The sequence below is a fragment of the Sinohyriopsis cumingii genome, chromosome 5 (genome assembly GCF_028554795.1).
Source record: "Sinohyriopsis cumingii isolate HCF-2022 chromosome 5, ASM2855479v2, whole genome shotgun sequence".
NCBI classification, from domain to species: domain Eukaryota; kingdom Metazoa; phylum Mollusca; class Bivalvia; order Unionida; family Unionidae; genus Sinohyriopsis; species Sinohyriopsis cumingii.
This window is the reverse complement of record NC_142965.1, coordinates 28,358,147-28,384,547: the sequence shown is the minus strand read 5'-3', so window position 1 is coordinate 28,384,547 and position 26,401 is coordinate 28,358,147. Positions and strand designations below refer to the sequence as shown.

Sequence of the window (26,401 nt, the reverse complement as noted above, 5' to 3'; positions counted from 1 at the left end):
CGAATGATGACCCCTCCTAGAGTACCGCTCCCTCCAGGTTTCAAAATGATTTGTTTTTTGGTTTGAGTGTCGATGCGGGGATCGGCCAGTTGGACCAAAGCGACTTTGTTTCGATCGAAAAAGCGTTTGGTTTGATGAGGAATCTGAATGATTCCTTGAAGTAATTGACGTGCCGTCACCGTGAACCCTCGTAAGACTTCTTTGAGACTAGCTTCTAAGACACGAGCTCGTGTTTGTGGATTTTTTTCTCGACTGATGCCATACAAGGCACGAATCAATTTGACGGGAAGATGCGACTGAAGGGACGTCATGTTCACACTGTGTGAGACAGACGAAAAAGGGTCTGAGGTTTTTATAGATTTTTTTTATGGGAAGTGAAATGAAGTCGAGGACGGAGACGTGTACAGGACAGGCCCTCCGTCTTGGCACCAGTGGTGAAACAAGTGGGTACGAAATCGCAAATCCTCGGGAGTCGTAGGTTTCAAATCGACGAGTAAATAGGCGTGTGGCGTTTGAGTGGCATCGTCGTACGCCTGAGTCAACCAAGGCGTTCCTAACTGTTTGGCTAAGACTTGCACTTGCGATTTATCTCGAGGGCTTTTAAACAAGACCACGTAATGCGCATTGAGACTGATGGTGCGATGGGCTTTACTTTGTTGAAAGAAATTTTGGGTGATGTAAACGACACTGGCATTACGGTGATGCCCTTTGCGCGTGAACCACAGTTTAATTTCTTCTTCGTCTTCTCCTAACATGTCGTCGAAAATGACCAAATGGGTTTGACGGGAGTCAGAGACGATGCCGTCGTCTTCTTTAGGAATGCCTTCCACAAACACGATGGAATCGCCTTGACTTTCTCGCAAGAGGTGGTACGCCGATTGCCACTCTTTGTAACACCACACGATCCGTTGAGGTGGCCGATCAATCAAATGATGTTTATGTTCGATCAAACGTTTGACGAATTCGGTTTTGCCTGAACCGCTAGGTCCAGCAATGAGCATGTTAAAGGGATGGCGAAGATACAAAGCCTTCCAACTGGCACGATCTAAGTGTTCGTCGATGACTTTGACAGTAGAGGAAGAGGGAGCAGAGACAGCAGAGGTAGCCATTGTGTGAAAAATGTCACTTGTGACACGAAAAACAAACAAGACAAGAGTTTATATACTTTTTTCAGAACACTTTTATTGAATGTTTCAAATATGAACACGAAAGACAAAAATACATAAAACCCAAATAGTGATGTACAGGAATAAAAAACACATCAAAACGATCAAAGTGGAATATAAACAAGTGTCTGTACAACATGTTTTGGGTTACCAAGATGTCCTAGGGACAGTGTGTAATGTTCTTACAGTCTCTACATGTGGTATTGTCACACAAGTGTCCTCCCGGAATGACCTTTCAGGCATGTCCATGACAGTCCTGTCCTGAAGCGAGTGGTTGTTCTCGGTGACGGGTTCTTCTGGCACCGTCACTAACACAGGTTGAAAAGTAACTTTTTTCCTTGAACAACTCTTGTGCATACTGGGCCACTTCTTGGGTCCAAGCCTCAAAACCCCCCTTTTTCCAATCACGAACATCTGTCCGATGGGGGTGTAAGTCACAAGCTACACACACATCGTCATACACGTCTTGGGTAGCTAAAAGTTGACGAATCTTTTTTTCCTGTTGAGGTCGAGAAGTATCCAGATGAAAACGCAAGGCTTTGAGCAAAAGGAGTTTTTCGTGACCATTTAAGGCCATTGAGGTGGTAAGTACTGATCGTAAAGAGTCCACAAAGAATCAGCTGGTAAACGAAATCCCAGAAAACAAGTCACTAAGACACACACCACTTGCCGTCCCAAATTGAATGGATACAGTTCTTGTAATAATTGATGGTAATGATCCACGGTTTGAATATGGTCATTGAGTACCTTCCACGGAATCTGTTGGATTACATACGACATAAGTCGTGGCATGGCAGCCTGTTTTTATACTCTCTTTTTTTCGGAAGCAATACACGTACTTTCTAGCCAGTGATGTTCGTTCTCGAGTTGGGAATGTAAATCTTGCATACTGTAACCTGAACTTCAGATTTCGATTAGAAGTTTCCTCTTCCACTAAGTAGATTCCACGGAAAATATGTTGGTAATCCTTTACCTCGTCTTCCTCAATGCGTTGCTCTAGGTGAATCTCGAAGTAACCAAAATGATCAACACGTGGATCATCGGGGGCCTGGAAGTATTGAACAAGGTCTGACCACTGAAACTATTTCTGACGAATCAGTTCTCTTATACCATTCAGGTACCAGTGCTTAAAGATCTGGTGACGTAACGGATGCAATTGTTCTTTACGTTTCACTTGTATTTTCACCAGCTCTCGGTAGATCCTTTCTCTCAACTCCTCAGGCAAGCCCAAAATGTTCTCTTGTAAAGTATTCATGAATAGGTCAGTCCGTACAATTTACAAAAGTAATCCACATAGTGAGTAATTCTGACCACTGCCATTCAGGGTAACGTCCAAGAATGTCACTGAACTCTTTTGATGTAAACGGTCTAAAGCGATATAATAGGATGAATGCAGCCTTGACCCAAAGAAATCTAACACACTGGTTGACTTTTTTCACTTTCCTCTTATGAATTTCTCAACACAAAAGTTCTACAGTGACCCATTGAGATTTCACTCTGGCAAACCCCTGCCAAACTTCCTTGTAAATCTTCTCTTGCAGTTCTTTAGGTAATGATTCAATATCGTTTTTGAAATGAAGTTTAAATACTGGTCTCGGTGATGTCCAACATTTGACTCCTAGCCAATCTGGTTTCTTCTTCGTCAACGACATGGTAAGTTACTTCAATGTCTCGGTCCCACTAAGGGTAAGTAATGACAATTCGGTGACCATCGAGCATGTTCTACGTAGGCCGAATCTTGCGGTTCCCAGTGGTGAAGTGACACACCGCAACTGAAGCACTTGACTTTATCTCCTTCGCCCAAGTAGAAAAATCCGGCTCTGGCTAATTCTTCGGGGGTCGGTCCTCCCAGATACTTAGGCCATTTTCCTTTGAACGATTGAAGACGATTTTCAAAGTCGCAGTATTCCGACAAACGCACAGGAAACGAATATTCGTCTTTCACAGGTTCGTTTCGATGAGGGTTGGGTGACATGAACAGGAGTTTGCTCAGGGCTGGATGACATCCGTAGGGGGGTAGACGGGAAGGTAAACATTCCCCTTTAAACCCAGTAAAATGTCTAAGAGGACAAGCGGCATCGCTTTCGCATCCCTCAGGTTTGACACGCACAGCATCCCTTTCCATGATAGGGGTAGTGACACTAAAGTTCCCATGATGCTTTACGGCATCGCTAAGGTCACAACGTACAGCATCGTACCCATCGCAAGGCTCACAATCGCACTCGTCTGCAAACTCCGTTACGCAATTACAATGGTAACCACATGGACAATCGCAGTTTCCTTCCGGACATTTTCCGTCGCAATGCCTGGGTCTTATCCATCCAGTATTAGTCACACTAGAGGAAGATACAACTTTTTTACAATCCCCAAACTGGAACGATGTCTCTTTCAAAGTATTCATCTTGTTCGCTTGGTCTTGGTAGTCCCAATGAACTATCGATCTTGCCTAGGGTTCCTTTTTATATACAGACCAATACCGACGTGACCGTACGGCAACGTAAAGTGATTGGGAAGTCTCACTCGCTTCTGGTACACGATTTGATAGACTTTTTCCAAGGGCCGACTGACGATGTGGTGAGTGGGTAAACGTACAATCTTGCTTGGTTGGTAAGTGGTCACTTTAAAGTTTCCATCCTCTCCCGATTGCAAGGCTTCTTTCAATACCCCAAAGTTGACCACTCGACTGGTACGATGATTCAGAGTCAGTCCTTTCACTTTGCACGTCGTGTGCACTTCTCCTTGTTTGTCACGGTATTCGTAGCCGTAATTTTTGGGACCGCCACTGACGAAACTTAGAATCTTGTCGTCGGGATGCTCGTCTGTCCAGGCTCCTAAACGGTCTCCTTCGATGTCAGGGTGATGTTGAATCGGGTGATGGATGTAAATGCAACTGTCCGTGTCAAAGTACAGGACGCGTTCCCCTAACAGTTCTAAAGCTTCGTACAATTTTAAGCGAGCATGGGCTGTCACGTAAGCCGCAATGATGACATTTCCAAAAGGGTCGTCTTGTACAAAGTCCAGATCTTCTTCGTAATTGACCAAGATCAAATCCTCTCGAACGACGTCCACGTGTTTCATGTATTTGGTTTTGTCGTGAATCATCTGGAAGTAGCGGGAAGGTTCTGTCAAATATTCCGTCTTGGGTAAACACGGTCGTTGTGCCATTTTACCCCACAAGCAATTTAACATCACTTTGGCAAAAGATCGCCTGCCTTCGTTTTTCTCGATGTGGTCTAAAGTGATGCCTTCTTGTTCCCGGTATTTCTCTTTGAATTTTATTTGGTCTTCGGGAGTGTGACACCAGGAAGGATAGCCGCTGGCTTCTTGCTTCAATTTCAAAAAGGCATCCACGTAGTCAGCGAAAATGCCTTTCTGCGTGGGGTCACCCTTGTGGTATTGTTGTGTCTTGGGAAAGTGACAAATTTCGTACACTTCTAACAGTTGGTATCCCATGTCCAGAACTTTGAACAATTCTACGCTGACCCAGGTTCCCGTCAAGGCACGTTCTTCCTGGGTGTGATGGCAAGGCTGGTCTTGGTTGCACGTTTCGGCACAAGTACGGCACAAGGGAAACATCAGTTTGCCTTGACAATGGTGAGGTAAGACGGGATGGTATAGGTTCGTGGGAGGCAAAACTTTGCACTTGATTAAGCCTTCGTATTGTCGAATGTTTTTCAGGTCGATGTGTTCCGTCAGCAATTGTGGGTGCCCTACAGGAAAGCGACAATATTTGCACACGTAGGGATACAGCGAACACACGTCCAAGTATTTGATTTCTTCTCCTTTCTCTTCGTCGGCTTGGTACAGCAAACAGGTGGCATTGGTCCTTCCTCCGTACAAACTATCCCTCGGGTTCAGCGGGTCCATGAACTGGTAACTTTCCACGAGGCGTTTAAACTCGGGATCGGTTTTCATACGGTGATCGTACTCGTGTTCCCACATTTCCACCACTTGGTATCCTTGCTGTTCTAACTTTAGGCGTCGCTGACAAGTGTCCTGGTACAAGTCTTCCATGGTCCGTTGTAAAAACTGATTTTTAGTGTCACGGTCAGGGTAACAGACGGGACATCCGTGAAATAAGCAACCGTTAAACTCGTACACGATCTTGGGGTTTTCTAAGTCCCAGCCATCGACCGAATACGTTCCGATGGTCTTTTCGCCTCCTCCTTTGCGGGCATGCTGAATCCATTTGTCTTCCTTGTCGCACAAGTAATGTAACCAACGTAGGGCTTTGACCGAGTATTGACGTTTGACATAGTGGGTCGTTTGAGGGCTGATGACAGCCACGGTGTTTTCAGGCAAGAATCGTTGTCGATACACTAAGGAACACGCTTTGGCAATGGTGCAAGCTTCTTTCAAAGGATCAACCCCTCCGTGTTCCATGAACAGTTCTCGAAATTTTCCACAGCAACGCCGTAAAATGTCCACGTCGGAACGACAATAATTTAACATTTCTTCCTCAAAGTCGAAAGGGTCCGAGGCGTGAGCCTGGTACCAAGCGTAGAAAGCTTCTCGTTGTTCGGTACGCATGTTGTCGGGGTCGTAATAGTGAGCCTCAGGTAAATGGGGTAGAACGGCGTGTTGATTGGCTTCCGTATTGAAAAAGTGTGGAAAGTACCCTTTAGCCATTTCTGTCATTCCAAACGTTTTAGGCATTCGACTCAAAGGCATGGCCAAATAGCTCATCGAATCTTTAAACTGCACTTGTCCCACTTGCATGAAAATGATTTTGGCTCCGTTCAAAGTGACTTTAGGACGTTCGGTGCCTTGTTCCGTATAGTACCTCAAAAGAAACTGTCCATCGTATCCGGAGAAATTGTGAGCCATCACTGTGGCATGACGATGACAATCTCCGTAACGTTCGATGTCCTCTTGGCTCCACGTCTTGTCGATGGGGTCTAAAACCCATTGGGCCAAATCGGCTAACGTGTTCGGTCCTCGAAAGATTTTTTCACGCCCTCCGGGAATCTTGCTGCAGTGAGGGCAATGACTGAAGATAGGTTCTTGAATGCACCTCTCGCACGCTCGATGAGCCACGCAGAAATTAGGAATGTGAATGCCAGTCTCTTGCATGCATTCGAAATCGTCAAAGAAGAAATTGCCTTTCTTCTTGTGACCGTCCTCTTTCTCTGGTGGGGGATGGTATTTTTGCACGTAGCATTCGTGTTTCAAGTCCACGATGTGGTGACAAATGTGACATTTTTTCTTTCCTGAACATACGTGTGCCTTGGCATTATTGGTACGTAGGCCTTGTCCACACGTAGGGCACAGTCTCAGCAGTTGACAAGCATATTTCTTCTGTGAACCTTGTGTTTTCAAATGTTGTTGGTAACAGGTAGGGCTGACAAACGTGCGCAGACAAGTTGAACAAGGCACTGGTTCTTCGCTCAGACAGGGTGGAGAGGCCAAACATCCTGGGCATTTCCATCCACAATGCTTGTGTTGCTCTCGATTGTTATAACCATAATCACATTTCTCACAATAATAAGCATATCCCAGGAATCCGGTGATGGTGGTAATGGTATCGAAATGGTCATCGTGATGATAAACATGAATGTATTTTCCGTCCTTAAAATCTTGGCCTCGAAACAACAGAGATCCGCGCATTTCTTGAGGGTGCACTTTCAAGGTGTAGCGTGGAGCTAGGACATCTTGCAATTTTTGCATCTCAGGAATGCCACAGGGTGCGTCTTTGGACAGTCCGGCTTGTTGCAACAGGAGTTCTGCTTCGTTTCGTTGTTTGGTTCGGTTCGATTTTCGAATGTTTCTCCCAGGTTCTTTTCCATTCTACCGTGTCGTTCTTGTTGGCATAGGTTCGTCCCACCACGATGTCACGGGCTAAACACATCTGGTCTTGAGGGTTGTTAATTCGGACGAGACTTGTTTTGGTGTTGCGAAGGTCGTCCACCAATAACATCTTTTTGCGTCCAGTCCCTTGAGGAGGAGAGACGTGGGCCATTTTCAGTGTGGCTTTACCATCGGTGATGTCAAACTGGTCATTAGATTGTTGTACGTGTTGAATCTTGTCCATGACTTTGGAAGGGGTTAGTTCTGCGGGTCTGCTAAACTCGATCCAAACAGGGGATTTCAAACCGTCGTGATCTATGGATAGTGTCAAGCGATCGTCTTCTTTGGGTTGACATTGTCGCTTGAGTGCGGTGAGCAAAGAATCCCACATCTCGGTGATAAACCCTTCTGCTTTCTCCAATGGTACTTCAGCCTTGAAATCTTTAAACTTCACCGTGTAGGTGTAAGCCGTGGTTCTAAATTTTCTAGAGGAGCGCTTTTCCGTCTCTCGAATGGAATAGTACTTTTCAGGGTTAACTAAGGGTGGTGAACTTGGTTTAGAGGTTTCAAATTCTGGTTCACTCATGTCCTCTTCAAAATCACTGGCATGAATTTGTGCCAAGATTTCAGCCCTGGTTCGAGGCGATAGATCACGTTTCTGCCTCTTACTTTCTTCTTCTTCTTTCTTCTCGAATGAATAGGATCGTTTCATCTTGAGTGCAAAACGTCAAATGACTCAAGTTTAAACACCATAGACTAATTTATAGTCATGGCGGACCAGCGTATATAAAAGGGTGTGTGTCTTGTCCTTTCACTATTCATTTCACTCTCAAACTGAGCACAACGATGGAAGAGACTACCCAGATGGAACGTTTCGTCAGAGCTTTGCGAGGGGTCATTAGAAAATTCTCTTCAGACCAGCCTACGGACTACTCTCCTTCCTTTAGAGATAAAAGTCAGGATACTTGCTATATCTGTCAGAAGAAAGGGCATTGGTCTTCAGAGTGTCCAGACCGTCAAAAAAGAACAAAAACAGGGGCTAAAAAAGACAAAAGTCAAGATACCTGTTATTATTGTAAAGAAAAAGGACATTGGTCTCCAGATTGCCCAAAAAAGAAACAAGAGGAGTCAGAAGAAAAGAAGGATTCTTCAGAAGAAGAGAGGGATTATTCAGAGGAAGAAGAGAGGGATTCTTCAGAGGAAGAAGAGGAAGAAAGAAGACAATTCTATTTACAAGAGGCAAAGAAACAGGAGAAGAAAAGAAGAAGGGAAGAAAATGAGGAAAAGACGGTGAAGAAATTTAAAAAACAGAGAGACTAAACAAGGAGAAAGAAGAAGTCGATGAACTTTTAATTAAAGTGTTGTGTTGTGAATTGTGAATTGGATTGTAACAATGGAGAAAAGAATAAATTAATGATACAAGGAAAGTGTCTTTGAGTTTTGATTTTAAAATAAGAAGCTACACTCACGCACTCATACACAGACACGTACTATAAGGGTAAAATGAGTGGGGTTTTTTTTTGTGAGTTATTGGCAAATTGAAATTGTATTTCTTTTCGAGAAATGTGGGTGGCCCTGAAAAGGGCCTTTTTATTTTTGGTGTAGGGGTGAGTTCAACCAATCAACTTTAACTGCCTTAAGCCTTTGCCACGGCCAAGGCCTACTTCTGAACTGCGTAACGTTGATGATGATGATTGGGTTGAAATCACTAAGGGTGGTACGGTAGGCTTAGTCACAGGGTTGACGTGTTTAGCTCGGGAAGGTCGTATTCTCTTCGGTCGTGATAAAGAAGTCTGATACATTTGTTTCAGACTTCTTAACTCCGCTAAAATGTCCAACAGTACCGTGACCGTTTGATTTTCACCCTCTTGTTTCTTTGCTGCTACTTCTTCTTGCTGTTGTTGCTGTTGTTTTTTTCTTACCTCTTCTTCTTGCTGCTGCTGCTGCTGTAGGAGAAAAGCTTGTTCCGCTTCCTTTTGTCGTTGTATAAATTTCACCAATTCTTCTTTCTGTCTCTGTCTAAAATTCTCCACTTGCGGTAATGAAGAAGGTAACGAAGGTTCCGGAACAAATTCTTGCGAGGTAAGAAAATCCACAAAATCCCAGTTCACCTCTTCTGAAAGTAAGTCCGGGTTCCCTTGGCCGGTCTCCCCTGCTGGTGCACCCCATTGGATCGTTTTCTGAGTTTCCGTCATGTTGAATCACTATCGCATAGATTGACTGCACACAAGCGCTAACGAATCTATATAGACCACGTGACGTCACAGACTGCTCTCTTCGGATTGGATGCGGGCTGACTGAATTTTGTAACGCGTGTTCGGATTGGTGAATGAACTCAATCCGTTTCAATCCTACCTCTACCTATAAATAAGCGCAGTTCACTGCATTGATTCACCTGTTCTCGTCGCTTCAAGATGTGAACCGATGTGCAATCTTCTACGCTTGTGTCTTCCATGATGTTTAGGACGGACATACCCATGTATGTCCGATCCAAGTGGACCGTTGTCCACAGGACGGACACCAGCCTGTGGATACGTAGGATTTACGTGGAGAGGCAAGGATGCCTGAAAAGAGTCCTGATTTACGGGCCAACAGTAAGACTCAGCCTAAGGACAAGAAGAAGACCAATGCGGTGCCCTTTATGTTAATGGATACATTAACATAAACCCAAAGGCCCTTTTCAGGGCCAGCCATATTTCTCGAAAAGAGAATGACTTTTCAATTGCCTACCCCTTTTTTAAAATTTTTTTAAAAAAAAAAAATCCCTTGTCCCTAGACAAACCCAAACTCTATGTTAAATTCCCATTGTCCCTAGAGTGACCCACGATTTTTCTCCATGTTAAATTCCCATTGTCCCTAGATTGACCCACGATTTTTCTCCATGTTAAATTTCCATTGTCCCTAGATTGACCCAGGGGTGTTTTTAATGCTTTGTCCCATTGTCCCTAGGGTGCCCCACTTAACTACTCATTATGTCTGGCTGTAGTTGTAATGGCCGACAAAAGCTTACCTATCTGAGATGACCAACATGAGCATCGCTTGGCCTAGCACCTAAGGATGCAGTTGCAGATAAAAACGCGCTCGTTTCTCCATCAAAACTTTAGTGGAAGGCGTGCGGAAATCATACGTGACGGTTTCCTTTCGGTTACGAAAATCGTGATGTGTCTTGTATGAACAAGACCCACCCACTCATTCAGGCCCATCCCCTCTAGGGATCTACATTGGACGCTAACCAACGAAATAATTATTGGTCAGTCATTTTGTACCCCTATTTATCCCACTCCATTACAGAAAGGAGATAAAGCAATATATTCGTATCATTTACGCACTGTTTTGTGTGTGACTCTTATGAGACAAAGAAAGCTATTGCGTAATCTAGTGCAATAGAAAGTTTTGTTTACAGTTTGGGTACAATTACACCCACACCCCCCCCACCCCCCCCACCCCATTGATCTATTTCAGTCACTGCGAGAACAGCGCTGCCAGAACCTACTCAAGCATCATGGGAGGCCAGGCAACCAGTCTATCACCTCATCACGGAATAAACGTCTGCAGCCATGTTAAGTTTCAAATCTAAGCACAGGTATAATGATGATCCAGAGTGTAAATGAACTTTTAATAAAATTGTTTACGAATTATTCCGCGATTTTGTCATAAGGACTCTGAAATTGATACCACGAGGATACGGTTATATTTTCTATCTATTATCCACCATTGCAAATATCTGAAATAAAATATCTAACGTTTAAAAGAAATAAAAACAGCTAGAGTCGCGTGCACTGTTTCGTAGCAACACTATCGTCTTTGTATTCTTTCGCCGTCTTTAAATTCACATAGGAAATACATGTATAACCGTATACCCGTCATCAACTACATTACATTGTCGTTTAAATTTTTTGGTATAGCACATTTTTGCGCTTTAAAAGCCGTGTTCTGTATATAAAATAATAAATAAATAAATAAATAAATAAATAAATAAAGCAAGAAAGACACAAAAAAGTCCTTGAGCCATTGAGATGCAAGGATCATGAGTCGTGTGCAATGATAATGATGTTAGGTTGTAAATCGGTTTAGAAAAACAACTTTTGCACCATGAGCGTTCGTTGGCTAGTGAGCTGAAGATTGCAAAGTTAAGTTACCGCTAAATTTCACTTAATCTTACTGGAATACCATGCGCGAGATCGTACATATGCAGGCTGGCCAGTGTGGCAATCAGATTGGTGCAAAGGTAAGCAAATGGTTATTGAGAAGCAGTTGTTTGAATGCATGGTACAGCTTCCTGCTCATGTTTGTTTCTAACAGAAGATGTGCTGCAAAGGCTGTGACATTGATCCCACTGCTATGTCAAGAGAAACCATTACGTTATAATATTGCGAGAAACTATCAAAATCACATTACAAAGTATTGATTTATACTTTATTCGTTCTTGACATGTTTATTAACTCTCTAGGCTAAATCATTAGTGTCGAAGTTTTGCCCATTTTGTTTGTAAATGGTTCATGCTCCAGAAATTGGAGTCACAAAATGCAAGATTGTACTAACATATATGCCATTCGAAGAAATTTAACTTTTATGGTGTCACTATATTATTTTTATGCATCTCTAAAATACTTCAGTGCTATTGTCTCCAACAAAACACTTCTGATTATAAAAATATCGCCCCCACAATGCCTTTAATTTTTCAAGCAATTTTGATAAGTTGTCGAAGTTAATGATTAGTGAATTTCACAACAATGATTTTTGTTTCCTTTTTAAAATATTCCCCAAATAAAGAAAACTATTTGATATGGTATTGTTTTACTTTAGATTTATTTTTTCCAACATGATGTACAAAATTACGTCATAGTAACCAGTGATCATCACAGAAATTATTGAAAGTGAAAAAATTCGGACATAATTTTCTTAACAAGAAAGGGGTATTTTTCGATGTATAAATATCAGTCTTTGAAGTCACCCATATACATACGAAATGACTGGGAAATTTCATCCATCTGCTACTGGCAATTGACAGTGCTTCAGAAATAGAAATCCCTTAAAGTCCATGCTGTTAGGAACCTTGTTGGCAGGACCAGAATTGTTAGCTTTTTAATACTGCAGCACATTTGCTTCAGGTATGCACAGACAAAATTGAGTTCCTAAACTTGCCAAAACAAACTATATCTACAGAGGTGTGTAAATGTCAACAGAGATGCAGCCACTCTGTCAGAAACTGACATTGTTAATGGCGATGCAGTGACTGGCATGTTTGAAACCACTACAGTGCACAGAAGGAACGCCCACAATATCCATCATTCTTCCACTGCAGAATTAAATCTTGGTCACACTTTTGTCACCATCCAGTCGTCATTTCAACATTGTTTGCAGACATTAAAAGCAACTATTGTGATCGATCTTTCAAGCATATATGCGGGAAATGAAGATTTCTTCCAGATAGCAACTGCTTTTGACCCCTGGTTCAAAAACCTCCCTTTTCAGACTAACAATAATCTGTTTCAACTCTTTGGTCATTTGTCTATGGCTACATCCACTTCATATGTGCAGAATCAGACCATGACAGTTAAACAGGAACACAAACAGGATTCAGATAATGATGTTGCACCTCTTCCTGAATTACCAGCCTTATCAGCAGAGGGTATTGTCACAGCTACATATCACTAAATAAAAAGAATGAAGACAGTCTGGAAGCCTCTGGCTTGTCCCTGTAAGCTAATGCTGACAATGTGTATGTTTCATCCTGTCAGCTGATAGCTGCATCACTGTAACAAAAGGATGTTTTTTTTCATCAAAAGATGACTAATACTGGTCTAGTTCCATTTTTGGAGATGTATATGTTGTGAAAGTGGGGAAAAATACTAAAACTGTTCTTGGAAAACTCACAAGGGCTAGGACACATGAACATATTTTTCTGGAAGATCATTCATTTACTAATCTTTTGTTTCAGACACATCTAGATAAAATGATATGCCTTAGACCAGCTCCAGTTGTTTTTTTGTTTTCAGTTATAAATGACTTTGTTTTATCTAGTCACATCAAACATTTTGTGTTCTCTTTTGTCTTGGAGAAATGTACAGTTTTAAAATGTTGTAAAGTTATATATGATTAATACAGGGCTTTCAGCAGTGATTAAGTTGTATGTCAGTTTAAATTTGCTAGACACAAGGACTGATTTTTTTAAATGTATATTGAGTAAACATAGTTTTTTAGATGCTCCTTTGCCCTAGCCAGGTTAGTTTCCGTGTTTTTGTTGTAGGTCGTGGCAAATTGTAGCATACATCAAGCCATCGGATAGCTGGTGTTGATGTCAGTTGCACCAACAAACTCTTGCACATTCACTGGCATGTGTTTTGATAGCTAATTGTCTATTAACCCTTTCCCAAGTAAGTTGGCAACTATCACTGTAAACTTTCCGTAAGTTATCATTTGATGATAAACACATACAAGCCTGTGTATTGAAACTAAAACAATAGTATGTAAATATAAACTTGTGTCTTAAGAACAGAATCGGTGATCTGAAGATTTTAAGTGTCATGAGTGCATTATTGTTTTCATAAAATAAATTTGAAATCACAAGTCAGCAGGGGGCCCTGAGTGGCCTATTGGTCTAAAGCGCTCTCCGTTACAGATCACTTCCATCTCACTTCTGTCTGCGTGGGTTTGAGTCTAGGATTTGGCCAATGTGGGTATGTGAGAAAGCTTGCCAGTAGCTTCTCGTGGGTCGGTGGTTCTTCCCAGTGTTTTCCCGGGTTATTCCTCCACCATTAATACTGGCTGCCATGCATAGCCTATCGTGTACTGAAAAATGGCGTTAAACCCTACAACAACAACAACACAAGTCAGCATGCTCTGGAGAAAAAATGGTGATCATCGCTGTCTTTTTGAAGTACCACTTTTTTAGATTATATGTTTTTGTAAATCATTGGGCAGATATTGTAAAGAAAACATTCAAAAGCAAAGTATAAATACTATGTTATTAGAGATACAAATTAAAAATGCAATTCTATATTTCTGAAATGTATCGAACGATAATTCGTTGCACAATTTGAGAAGTGTTGTACAAACTTTTCTGACTTAACTCATTTTTGTGGAAATATGGAAAATAGGCAACAAAGCAAATATTATTTAACCACACTTGCAATCCTTAGATCTGAAGACTGTTATAATGAAGCTGGAAAGTGAGTGGTTGCATTAAGAAAATCCCTCTTGCTAAACAGTGGATGCACTTGAATGTTGACTGTTTTGATTTGATTGCAAAGAAGGGTATAGTTCATTCATATATCAACCTTAAAGGAGACCAGAAACCAATGGAAATATAGAATAATAATAAAAGTACTATAGCAGAAAAGCTTATTCTGAAGTATCTTCTGCGACCGTAGTGCCAATATTTAAATATTGGCCTATCTTCTAGGAGCTGAATTTCCGTGACCTCGTATGCAACATTTCCGTGCCTATTCGGTTACTTTCGGGATTTGACATCATAGTAGTGACTCCAGCAGCCGAAAGGGATCATGAAAAAATGGCATCTCTAGGATATGCATATGCTAGGCCTAGATTAAAAGATGGCGTTGTTCCAGACATACCTTTGGACATTTTAAATCCTGGGAAAAGTGGCAGAAGGCCGAGTAAGTGACCACATAATGCAACAATCAATTCACAGATCTTTTATCTACACCGGCAGTGCTAAAAACAAATCTGATAGCCTGACACCCTGGGCCCCTCTGGTTTTAATTCCATCCATCCTGTATTTAAAGTGAGGTGCCCGTCAGGCTTGTCGAAACAAAACTTGTTTGCCTGAGGAAACTTTGATCGCGATGGTGAGATGAGTAAATGTATTTTCAAGATGTTGGCATACATACCTTAACACAGCACAATCTAAATCAAATCACCACTGTCCTAGGTGAAATTTAGATCTGATTTTAATCAGATGGAAGCTTTGCTAAAAATAAGATTCTAAACCTGTCATGTTTTGAGAAAACACAATTTTAGTAATCTTTAAAAAATACAAAATTAAAAAAAAAACTTTGAGTGTATGCCTGTTACATGTAGTATGTATAAATGGTAATCTGTAATGATTGGAACTGATATAAAACTATCCCTTGGGCAGTTTAAATAGCAGCGAAAAAAAGAAAAGAGGTCAATGTTTCACATTAACTGGCTGACAATAGAAACTGGGGAGGGGACTATTGACTCAACCCCCTTGCCCCAGTGTGCGAGCACTCATGGGATGTGCCTTTTTATTACCCCAGGACATGCCCCTTTTGCATATTCTGGTCAGCTCTGGCTAAATTGCAAAATAGCTCAAGTTTTTATTTAAGTACACAAACAATAAAGCCAGTGTGACTAATGAACAGTTAATCCTTATCCTTGAATTGATCTTGTGAAAAGGACCGCCCTTCGGACTTACTTCAAAGAAACCATGTTTGACAGTGTGTGTATGTAAGTACCAGCAATTGATTGCCAAATAAACGATGCCTATTTTGTTGTTACTTACGATGCCATGGACTTCATTTTAACAGTTTAAATCTGCAGTAACAAGTTACCGTACATGTGGCAACTATTTTTCCCACGTTTTATGCCCCACCTTATTTCCTTAGGTTTAAGTCTTAATGCATGTAACACTGTTTGCTGAATAAAATATTTATTCTGAATTAGTTCTTTAGGGGCACATATACTGCATGGTATATTTTGTTTTATTCCTTGTTTTAATTTAATCATGGCAATTAAACTTACATATATGGTAGAGGAATGTAAGGTGTTAACTGTCCGAGTTTCTTTGGCGGAAATGGAGATGCGATTTTGTTTGCAGAGAAAATTTCACAGCATTCACAGCGATCATTCATTGGTGGCAATTTTATTCTTTTAATTTTTTTTTACTATAGTACTGTTGTATTTGTTTAAAACATCTGAAATTTACTTGAATAATGTTTAATCTTCATGTTCTATTTACTGAAGATGAAAAAACTGTTGTGTGATATTAATTATTTCGTCCAGTGCCAGATTTAGATGTGTGTGCGTGTGATTTGAATTTTTAACGTAGCTTTAAAAAAATTTCAGTCATATCGCTATAATGTCTGCACTGTGGCAGTTTAAACTGGATTGCATACGTTATATCTATTTATAAATAGTTTGGGTTTTTTTTTTTCTTCTGACAAATGAAAATTGACAGACATAATGTAATAATTGGGACTTCACTGCGAAAAATTGGGAGATATTACGAGATAGGGATGTAGATGAGGAAATACCCCAAAATTTGGGAGGTTTTTCTCCTGGCTTGAGAGTTGACAGGTATGAACTGTCGGGGTTGTGGAATTTCAGTCAGGGCTTGAGTTTATATTTAAGTCACCAGCCCAGGGCCTCTGCCTAAAGAAAATTCTTTTAGCATTGACCAGTACAGTACATAAACTATTATATCAGACAGCAGATTAAACTTTTGAATGTGCAACCCAAATGTGGTCTCCTCCTGTCTGCCTCGCTTGCCATGTTTATGTTTGTATTCGAGGACTGGCTAGTATTGCGTCAAGGGACCACGTGATCTGTCGTCTCGGAAAAACTTGGCAATTTACGGAATCGTGGTATCTTCCATGCAATATAATCACTACCCACTTATGATATTTAATTTATAAACATTACAGTCAAATTAAAATCTGTAGAGAATTACATACGTAAAAGGAAAAGTTTGATATATGATCTCCTTTAATGCTTCATTGTGTTGTCTATGATAATTTATTGTCAGGATTTGTTGGCAACAAAGAAATTAAGATGGACGAATGGAGACACGTGCAATTGCTTTCATGTACGTGTTATATGACTTGTTTCAAACAAGTTAAGATATCTTTTCAGCTGCCATTTGATAGTAAACTTTGATAAAGTTAAAATGAATCATTGTTTAACGGTATCTTATTAAGCATTTCAACTAACTTGCAAGTATAGTACTATAACGTATATAATGTTTTCATTGTCCTATTTGAATTATGCCCTCTATTTCTTAGTACACATCTCCCTCGATAAGTCACGCACATCTGGGTCCAGAAACATAGACCGCACTATAAGTAAGGGTGCGAGTTACCAAGGGACCTACCAAAAATCCGCTAGACATCCCGAAAATGACTGGGTTTGTGTGTGTGTAGGGTACTGGGCTATTTAATGTCTGAATCCTCATTTTATAATTGCTTCAAGAATAATTGTCAACAAACCACTTTTTCTGATGAGGTTGTTTGTTATTCTGTATAAATTACATTTATTTTCAAAATATCCAACATCTAAAAGTTTGATAACATGATTCCAACTGGTTTCAACAAACAGTTTGGTACGCAAAACTTTCATGTATTACGTCACCTCTTTTTCTTTTGTTGATTTGGTCTGGTTCCCGGAGTGATGTTGGATAGTATTTTGTAAAAGAAGGAGTTTACAAAGCAGAGAATCAGACTAACTATTGATACACTACCAAACAAGATTCCTTTTTATATAAAAAAAAAACAAAACAACATTTTACGAGACAATCATCTACGTCGAAACCCAATTTTGGAATTGTTCAGTTAGCAAAGTATTGATGCCGTGATTTCGTTAAGCAACAGTGAAGCTTTTTATCATCCTTGAAAATATCTCTACGTGTGAATTCAGGAATTCTCTGAAACTCATTTTCCCCACAATGGTCCATATCTGTGAAACAAAGCTCTTTATTTTATGAAGTACTCATTTTGCTTGGTTGCCTTGCTATCTTTAATCACAGTTATGTCTGAGTAGGTTAATTTAAGGTAGTTTAATTAGATTATGTACAATAACATTATAACAGTGTTCAGTTGATCAACTGAAGTGAGTTACCTGACATAAGACCAGAGCCACTGGTTCTTTAGCCTGTAGGATTTGTATGCCTTTTAACTTTTTTGTGTATTCCACCTCCTTTATTTGATTCAGAAGACCTAATTAACATGATAATAGAAAAGGAGGCCCTCTTTTTTATTTACTGCAACAATACAACAAATGCTTCCGCTGGTCCAATATCAAAACATGGTCGGCACCTAATTATGTTCTCAGAGAAACGCTTACGGACATAGTTGTTATGGTAGATTGACACATTTTACATTTAATTACATGAGGACACATTGCATTTACGATGATTACACTTAAAAGAAACTAAAAGATAGAACTAGAACACAAATTTCAATTAATACAACAAAAAAATCATTTAATTGGTATTTATTTATTAAAGTACAGCCTCCACTAGGCTTAAGTGACATTTTCATTGATTAAAGTTTCATCAAATATCTTTAATTACAGTGTACTAAGAATGTTGTTTGGAAAGAAAATGTACAAAAAAAATTTAAGGTTTATATTTCATAAATTAAAATGTTGATTAAAATTTCCAAGTCCTATTTACTGTTTTCGACGATAAAACGAGCAATACATCAGTTTTCATTACCAATTTCAGTCACTATTTTCGTTCAACAAATAGGATTCATGTTTTTGTGATTTTCTGGTTTAAAAATGGGTTATACACCTAAGCCCGTGTTATAAGCAGGTTCGCAAGTTATCAGGGTGCGAGTTATCGATGGAGTGGTGTATGGAAATAAACATTGGTGTTATGCAATATTTTATTTTCAAGTAGAAAAATGAACATTTTCAGAGATGTACTGCATGTATATTATAAACACATTTTGTATGTGTATAAAAATGATCATATTCATTTGTGGTGTATTTTGTCCATATGATTTTAAAAGAGCACAGCAGAAGCTATACATTGTGATGAATTTTAACAGATAAGAGTAATATATTGCATTGCTTGCTTTGCTCCCACTTCTTCCTCTTTGGCGCTTGGTTCTCCCTGTTCTTTCCAAAAGGGGATGTCACTTCTTCCTAAAATTCAAGTCTAGCTTGACCCCTGGTATTTTTACTTGTTTTTCTTCGTTGTCATGTTTTAATTATTTTAGTTCATTGACCAAATGATCTTTCTATTCTGCAAATTTTTGTTTCCTGCTGGTAGAAGTTTTCATGAATGCAGATGTATTTATTATTTACTAAATCATTGATGTAATTATTTGTGAAATAAAAAGCAACATTTTATTTTCTTAAGATTTTATTACATGCAAGGAAATTGCTTACTGTTGTGCTATAAAGTAAGCACAATTAAGTTTAGAATCATAAATGGTGTCAATAACCAATATATTTTGCAATACAAATGTCCTGTATTATAATATATTTTTTCCTGGCAATACTCACTCCATGTTACCATGAGTAGGCATTACTGACATTTTTAATGATCAGAACGTCATTGAATATTGTTATGTACTTTGTACTGATAGCGTTTTTATTAAGAAAATGTTAACAAAATATATGATTTTTATTAAAAGTTGCAAATTTCATGATGTTGATTCAAATTTGTGGAAACTAAACAACGATTTTTGGTGATAAAAAAAATCATGGTTTCAGTTACCAATTTTGATCATGGTTTTCTTTACACTGAATAAATGGGAGCTGATTCTTTTGCTATTGTCTAGAAAATAAAATGGGATGCATACCTGATCCCCAGTTGTAAACATGTCTGCAGGTTCTCCACTTACTAGTTTTCGAGGGAGCTGTGTACCAGAAAATATGAACACACAGGATATTTTTTAAAATATTAATGTTTACATCAGCATTTTTAACTAGTATTGAGCTCTTCAGTACTTGGAAATGCATTTGTCAATGGACTGTGTGTGTGGCACAGTGAAATTCACCTTGACAGGTTTCCCTCCGGAGCTACAAGGTCCCAACAGGCTACATAGAAGACACATGCCACATTGAAAACTTGGATGCACCTGTTTTGGAAGGATTTTAAATAGGTAGTTTTTTTGTTCAAGAGATATATTTTTCTATCTAATGTCTTTGTATATCTTCATTTTTATGTATTGATGTACGCACACTAAACATTAAAAAATAGGCAGCAGTTCATTTTAATAATTAGTATTTTTTTGGTTCATTTCAGTCAACATATTCAAGGGCAACTTACTTGGGAGTTGTGTTTTTTTTTGTGGAAAATGGTAGACAATAGGACAGTGATCTCTTCATGGCCCTCCCCCATTTTTTGTTTTTTTAACATCATTAGGATTAATAAGGACTGATAAGATAATGGTATTCAGTCCAGGATTGATGAAAAGTATGTTCTGTCTTAATTGATGCATGGTTTTGTAGCAAAAGGCTCACATGTAATTCTTTTTGGAAGATGCAAGATTCTGTTTATCAGTGTTTCCACTAGAGTTGCACTACTACCAGTATGTGATACTGGCAGGGATGGAAAAAGTTGGTACAAGACCAAATTTTACCTGAACAATTGCTCATCATTCAGTCTCGTTAATGCATAGTTTATTACTTGCATAGAGTGGACAAAATTATGTTGTAAATAATACTTTAGAGTAAGACAATGAATGAGGTTTTGCCCTTTTCCTGAGCTGTATTCATAATGGACAACCTCACAAGTCAACATGATGACACTAGTTCATTTACACAGCATCACACATTTTTTTATACCATCTGTAACTCTATAAATTGTCAGGTCAGCGTCATTAGATGTAACTAAAAGTACCTAATTCATTTCACATGAAGTATTTACACTGAAGTTAGGTACTTTTACCTACAGTTAATGACGTAGACCTGAAAATGTTAAGTTATAGGTAGGATAAAATTTGTGATGTTCTGTTTGACAAACTATGCCTGTATGCCTCCCAATCATTTACTTCATAATACAAGAGTAACTTTTTCAAGTGGAATAAGTCTGTCTGCCATTACTTCATGAACTTTGTCTGTAATTGTTTCAGCTTTTCCATTGAATACTGCAAGTTTCTAAGAACAGTTTTAGGTTTTCCATTCTGAATTACACATTGATAATCAATTTTTTGTCTATTGTCGTATCAGTTATTATACCTACATAAGGTGTTTAAAGCATAATTTTTTACTTCTGTGGTAACTTTGGCAGCAGCAATTTCCACTTCCTCTGCTGTATCTTTGTGGGAATAGGCCTTTCCATTCTCAAGAGATAAACATCCACAATCTTTCAGTAGTTTCACCATGCTTGGAAACTTATTATCTGAAGCACCTTCCTCAGCTAGCCAAATTACAGTCTTCATTTGTGTTTCTAAAGCACTTGCATTGCTCTGAACATTTTCAGAACAAGAAGCATCATTTGCTGATGTTTAAGGATGTTAACTGCATTTGTATGATTTGAACTATTTTGATGGTCAACCAGCGCTAATCGTCAACAGTTTTTAGATCTTTCTGTAAATCTGTTGACTTTTTTGCTTTTTTACACACTGTACAAAATAATTCCGTTTTTCCTTCACACTCTTGTTTTCTCTTCTGTGGAATCTTCTATCAAGGTTTCATTGTACATGTATTGTTTCGTTCTTAATTTTCTTTGCAATAGTTACTGATTTCTCCATGCTTGGATTTGAAACATGTGCCATAGAAGGCAAAAAAATGGTTTTGTGAAGTGAAATTCTGAGTTGTATTGAACCTTAAAGTTGAATGCATTGAGCATTAAAATGTTATCACATTTAAGCCAGAAAAGTCTTTGTGAAGGGTTACTTTGACCTTTCTTCTTTTCTCCTCCCTGTGTCAGTCTTGAAACTTTAAAGGATAAAATTTATGACTGAGCGAGATTTGACCAAGGGCATTGCTACGCTGTCCTGAGAATGTAAACATTTGAGCTACCAACCAAAACTACTTGATAGGAACCCATGTCAAATCATCATTTGCAAAGGGAAATTGATATGCCCCGTAGTTCACAGATATTATGCTGACTAAATCTGATGGAAGAAATTATTATCTTGGCGAAAATTTAGGAACCGCTGCTTACGATTGGGCAGAATAAATTAAGGCATATACTTTAAAAGTAATGAGAATTTAAAGTGATGACCTTAGTTGGAATTCTTTAGTCTGAAATTTCTTGAAAGGGGAGGAGTTTGGCTCTGGGGGAAGCCTAAAGAGAATAGTGTTTTCCTCAATAAAGAAAGGGACCAGGTGGCTGTCTTGTGAGAAAAGACAGGGTTTAGTGCTAGGACACACAAGTTCTGAAAGAGAACAGCATTAAGGTATGCAATTTTAATTTCCCACATAATTTTATATTTTTTTATTGTTTTATACAAATGTATTTGCTATGACTAGGTTCCATATTGTGTATCGTTTATTCAATTTCATGGAAAAGTGTGGATGCTAGAGTTTATATGCAATTTATTTTATTCAATTTCATGGAAATGTGTTGATGCTAGAGTTGTTACACAATTTGCGTTTTAATTTTAGAGTTATTAGTTCATTGGTAGAATTGATTGCATGCGATCCAAAATTTCATATGTGTTGGATTTCATAGGGTTATATGAAATAATTTCCTTTGTCTGTTAGGATGATAATGATTATCATGAGTTAATGATAATCACCTATTGATATTTGATTTTGTAATGTTTAAATAATCTTGTAGGTAAGAGATTGCTGTGAGTTAGAATTTGTGAATTTCATGCAACAGTAATCAGACATATAGTAGCATAGGTAAAAGAATACGGTAATGTTCGATAGACGCTCACATAATTTATGACCTGTCACTGTGAAGCGAGGGTAATGTTCTACCATACTATGTCAGGATTTATGCAGTGTGCGGATAGCTAGTATGCTTCTGAGTAACAAAGTGAGGGAATTTTATGTCCGTGTAGAAAGTGGTACATACAGAGATTTAGGGCTAATTTTGTCCTTTAAGGAACAGCTTTCTGGGGAGAGACCGGACAGTCCGAAGGCAGAAGTCCAGAGAAAAAGGACTGATGAGTTCAGAATAAAGGACAAGGAAGTCCATGAAGGGGTGAAGCGAAGAGAATAGGAAGGCCCGAAGAAACAGGAAGATGTTGATACACGATCAAGGGAAGGAAGGTGATGCAATCAGTCGTGGACATTGCAGTCTTTTCACCACTCATTATTATGATGAAATAAATCCAAATTGGACACTGCTATTAAATTCTGTTGACATAATTTAGATCTAATAGGAATTGCTGCATTTAATTTGTTTGATTAAATTTATTATTTTTCTTGTCTAAGGGGGCTCATATTGCTTTATTTTTTCCTAATATTCTTGCTCAGTTCTTTGTTGGAATTCTATTCTTTTTCACTCCCACCGGGCTATAACATCAAGGGAGGTCATCCTGGATAGCGCCAGCCAAATCCAATCAACCACCCCTCTCACTAAGAGGGCGACGTTACAGCTTTGATGAGTAATTGTTTGAAATTTGAACATTACATTTGTACTGGGAACTGGTGTAGATTTATTTTAGTATTGTAAAAAAAAAAAATGAATGTATTGATCACTGTGCCATGATTACAGATTCTTCAGTGCAAATGGAATCAAGCAGAAATCGACTGTATCAATTTAGGTCTCTGAGACAGAAAGTGGAGTGCTTTAATTTGTACTTAAATTTTTATCATCTCCAATCAAATAACAAACCCTTGCAGTTCATCAAAGAGATAAACCCACTCTTTGGTGCTGTATTGTTGGTGACAATTACTGATTACAATCGGCAGGGAAATGGAACTACAACTATATGCAAAGAATACATTGGCTTCTAATACACTTTGATGTTGAGGCAGTTAACTTCAAAATCTTTAAACACGTTTTACATTTTGTTGATACATGAATACCTGTCCAACAGTCTCATCTTTTTCTGGGACAGAGGCAAATTTTATTTGTACAAACCAGCATAGACCAGTGTAATGGAATCTCTGGTTCATGTTAACAAGATACGTTTAATATATACATTTAATATTGAAATATGTTAGATATTGCATTTTTTTGGGTGTACTTTCCAGAGTGCAATCTTGTAATAAAGGTGGCATTTCTTCAAGGTAGGCTTACTTTCAAGACCAGATTAATTTCATATTTCTTGGGTGTACATACATGGCATACAAAAATAATGATACAAGTTACAAAGTAAAACAAAAGTATGCAATCCCTGCTAATTGATGATAAAAACGTAATAATGTTGATTATTTCAGTGAACTAAAATTGTTTACAACTCAATGAAATGGTCAATTTAGGATTATATTCGGCAAGAACTTAAAATGCAAAGATGGCTAATAGTTGAGGTATTGCGCTCTCAAGAAAGAAAGAAAGATTTTATGTACAGATAACTGTGTCTCCTGAGGAGTAAATACTACTGGTGCTTGACCAAGATCATATGTCCCAAAAGTGTTACATACATGCCAGAAATTGAATACATGTATATGTAAACACCTTTTTTATGCACTGGTTACATACGTTTGAGCTTACAATTAATGAATATTTATAAAACTGATCTTAGAACTTCATATTTTGACTTAAACATGACGAGAAAAACAACGTGTTGAAAAAGTTGCACATATAACTTGGTGTCCTCATTTTTCACAAATTACAAGTGGATATAGGCACAAACAAGCATAATAATACAGAATATCTCATTTCACAGCATCTTTAACTGAATCTTTCTGTGAAACTGGACATAAAGAAGTAACTTGACATATAACAAACATGTATAATTGGACACCGTTATCTGTGGAACAAACATAAAATTATATTTTTCCTACTTAAACTTCTGAAATTTTTTATTATTTAATCTATTTTGTGCTATTTGCTAGTATTCAGTGGTCAGGTATACACATGTGAAAAATCAATATTATATTTTATTTAACCATATTTTGTTTAAAAACTGCATTTGTTATGCATATAACATGAACACCAAATCCCAACTAAGATGGCAAATAATCTATAAATATTTAAATAAATTAAAACGGTTTGGTGGATACTAGTTATATGCATGACCTAAAAGTTCGCAAAATTTTAAAGGTATCTGGCCTTTGATTATATGTTATTTTGACTCTTATAAGTTCATAATGTATTTTGTTGCTCTTAACTATAATATAATTACATAGAGCTGCTTCAAGGAAAGTGATGATGATCATGTAACAAAATGGTGGTATAAAAATAGCACAAATTTTCAATTTATTGTGCTCTCATCAGTGGATACAAAAATTATGATAGCTGATTGTGCATGCTGGAGGTATTTTAATTATTACTGCAATTATAATCTAAATCTGGCTGCTCTGAGATAAACTGTTATCATAATTTTTTTCACTCTATAAAGTCAGTAACAGAGGTACCCATGATCTCGGCCAAGCACATTGACATTTTATACATGAGGTTATTGCAGGTGGAAATACTTGCAATTAATTTTTTCCCAAAGTCTCGATTTTTTATTTACAGGTATATTTTCTATCCACCAACACTGCAGCAACTGGAAAGGAGTGAGCCTTGCAGAGACAAAAGGATGGATATAGGCTTGAGATTTTTCGGGTATCAGTAGTCCACAACTGCCAGATCCATATGGCTGGGGTTGACTGCAACCTACACTACATCCAAATTTCTGGTTGGAAGGACCAGCTAGAAATAGTTGAAACATTTTTTCTATTTCCTCATCAATAGCTTTATTATACTGTTTGAGAGGAGCACTTTTTCTTCCATCTAAGAAGTACACACTTCTGGGCTTCCAAATTGATGGTTGTGGACCTTTCTATGCACAAAGAAAGAAACATTGTTCCTGTTGCAGATGGTGCTTCTTTGACATTCCCTGGCCAGATTGGGCAAAAAGAGACCACATGCAAGCAGTGCCCCAAAAACCACAACAGAAAAGTTTATAGTGTATGGATGTGCTAAATGTGATGTACATGTTAACCCTGGTGTGTGCTTTCAGGCTTACCAGCAGAAGTTAAGATTGGGGTTGGGTTGGGTTTGGGTGGCCGAGTGGTCTAAAGAGCTTGCCTTTTCCAATCACTGTAATCTCCTCTGTCCTTGTGGGTTCAAGTCTTAGGCTTTGCCAGCATGGGTATTTGAAAAAACTTGCCAGCAGCTTTCTGTGGTTTGGTGGTGCTTATCAGGATTTTCCTGGGTTCTTCCTTTATGAGTTATACTGACCATCATGTATAGTCTATCTTTCACCAAGAAATGGCATTAAAGTGAAAAACATCAACAACCAGAATCTAGGTATGCAGGAAGAGTAGTTTTGATAGCCCTTTTGTCACTTGTTTTATTTAGTTACTTCTTTAGACTATTTGTGTTAAATCAATATTGTAGAACTTTGATGTTTTTATATTTACTGTCATCACTGGTTTGCTACATTTGGCAAATTAAAATCTTCAAATTTATTGTTGTATTGTTTTTTTTTCTTCTTCTTTGCCTTATTTTGGGAGGAATGCTATACATACAGCAACTGCAAACAGTATACAAAATAAAGGTAATTGTAAAAAAATTATTTTCAGTGATAGGTTTCTTCTTACAATGTATCAGTACATCTTAGATCAGTTATCAGTTGTATTCAGATGTATGAACATACAAGTATAGAATTTATACGTTACCATGACTTTTTGTACAGTATATGGGTTTCAGTGTGTGAGAAAAAGTTGGCTCATTAAAA

The 26,401-nt window shown here is 38.4% G+C and overlaps 1 protein-coding gene across 1 annotated transcript in view; it reads left to right on the top strand.

Annotated features, from left to right (window-relative positions):
• The first annotated feature begins 11,021 nt into the window (after positions 1 to 11,021).
• LOC149798850 (tubulin beta chain-like) overlaps positions 11,022 to 26,401 on the top strand; it is a 36,158-nt gene continuing 20,778 nt past the window's right edge. Inside the window, exon 1 of the mRNA XM_089957753.1 lies at positions 11,022 to 11,181. Coding sequence (XP_089813879.1) covers positions 11,125 to 11,181 — 57 coding nt within the window. The 5' untranslated portion in view covers positions 11,022 to 11,124. The remainder of the gene's footprint in view (positions 11,182 to 26,401) is intronic.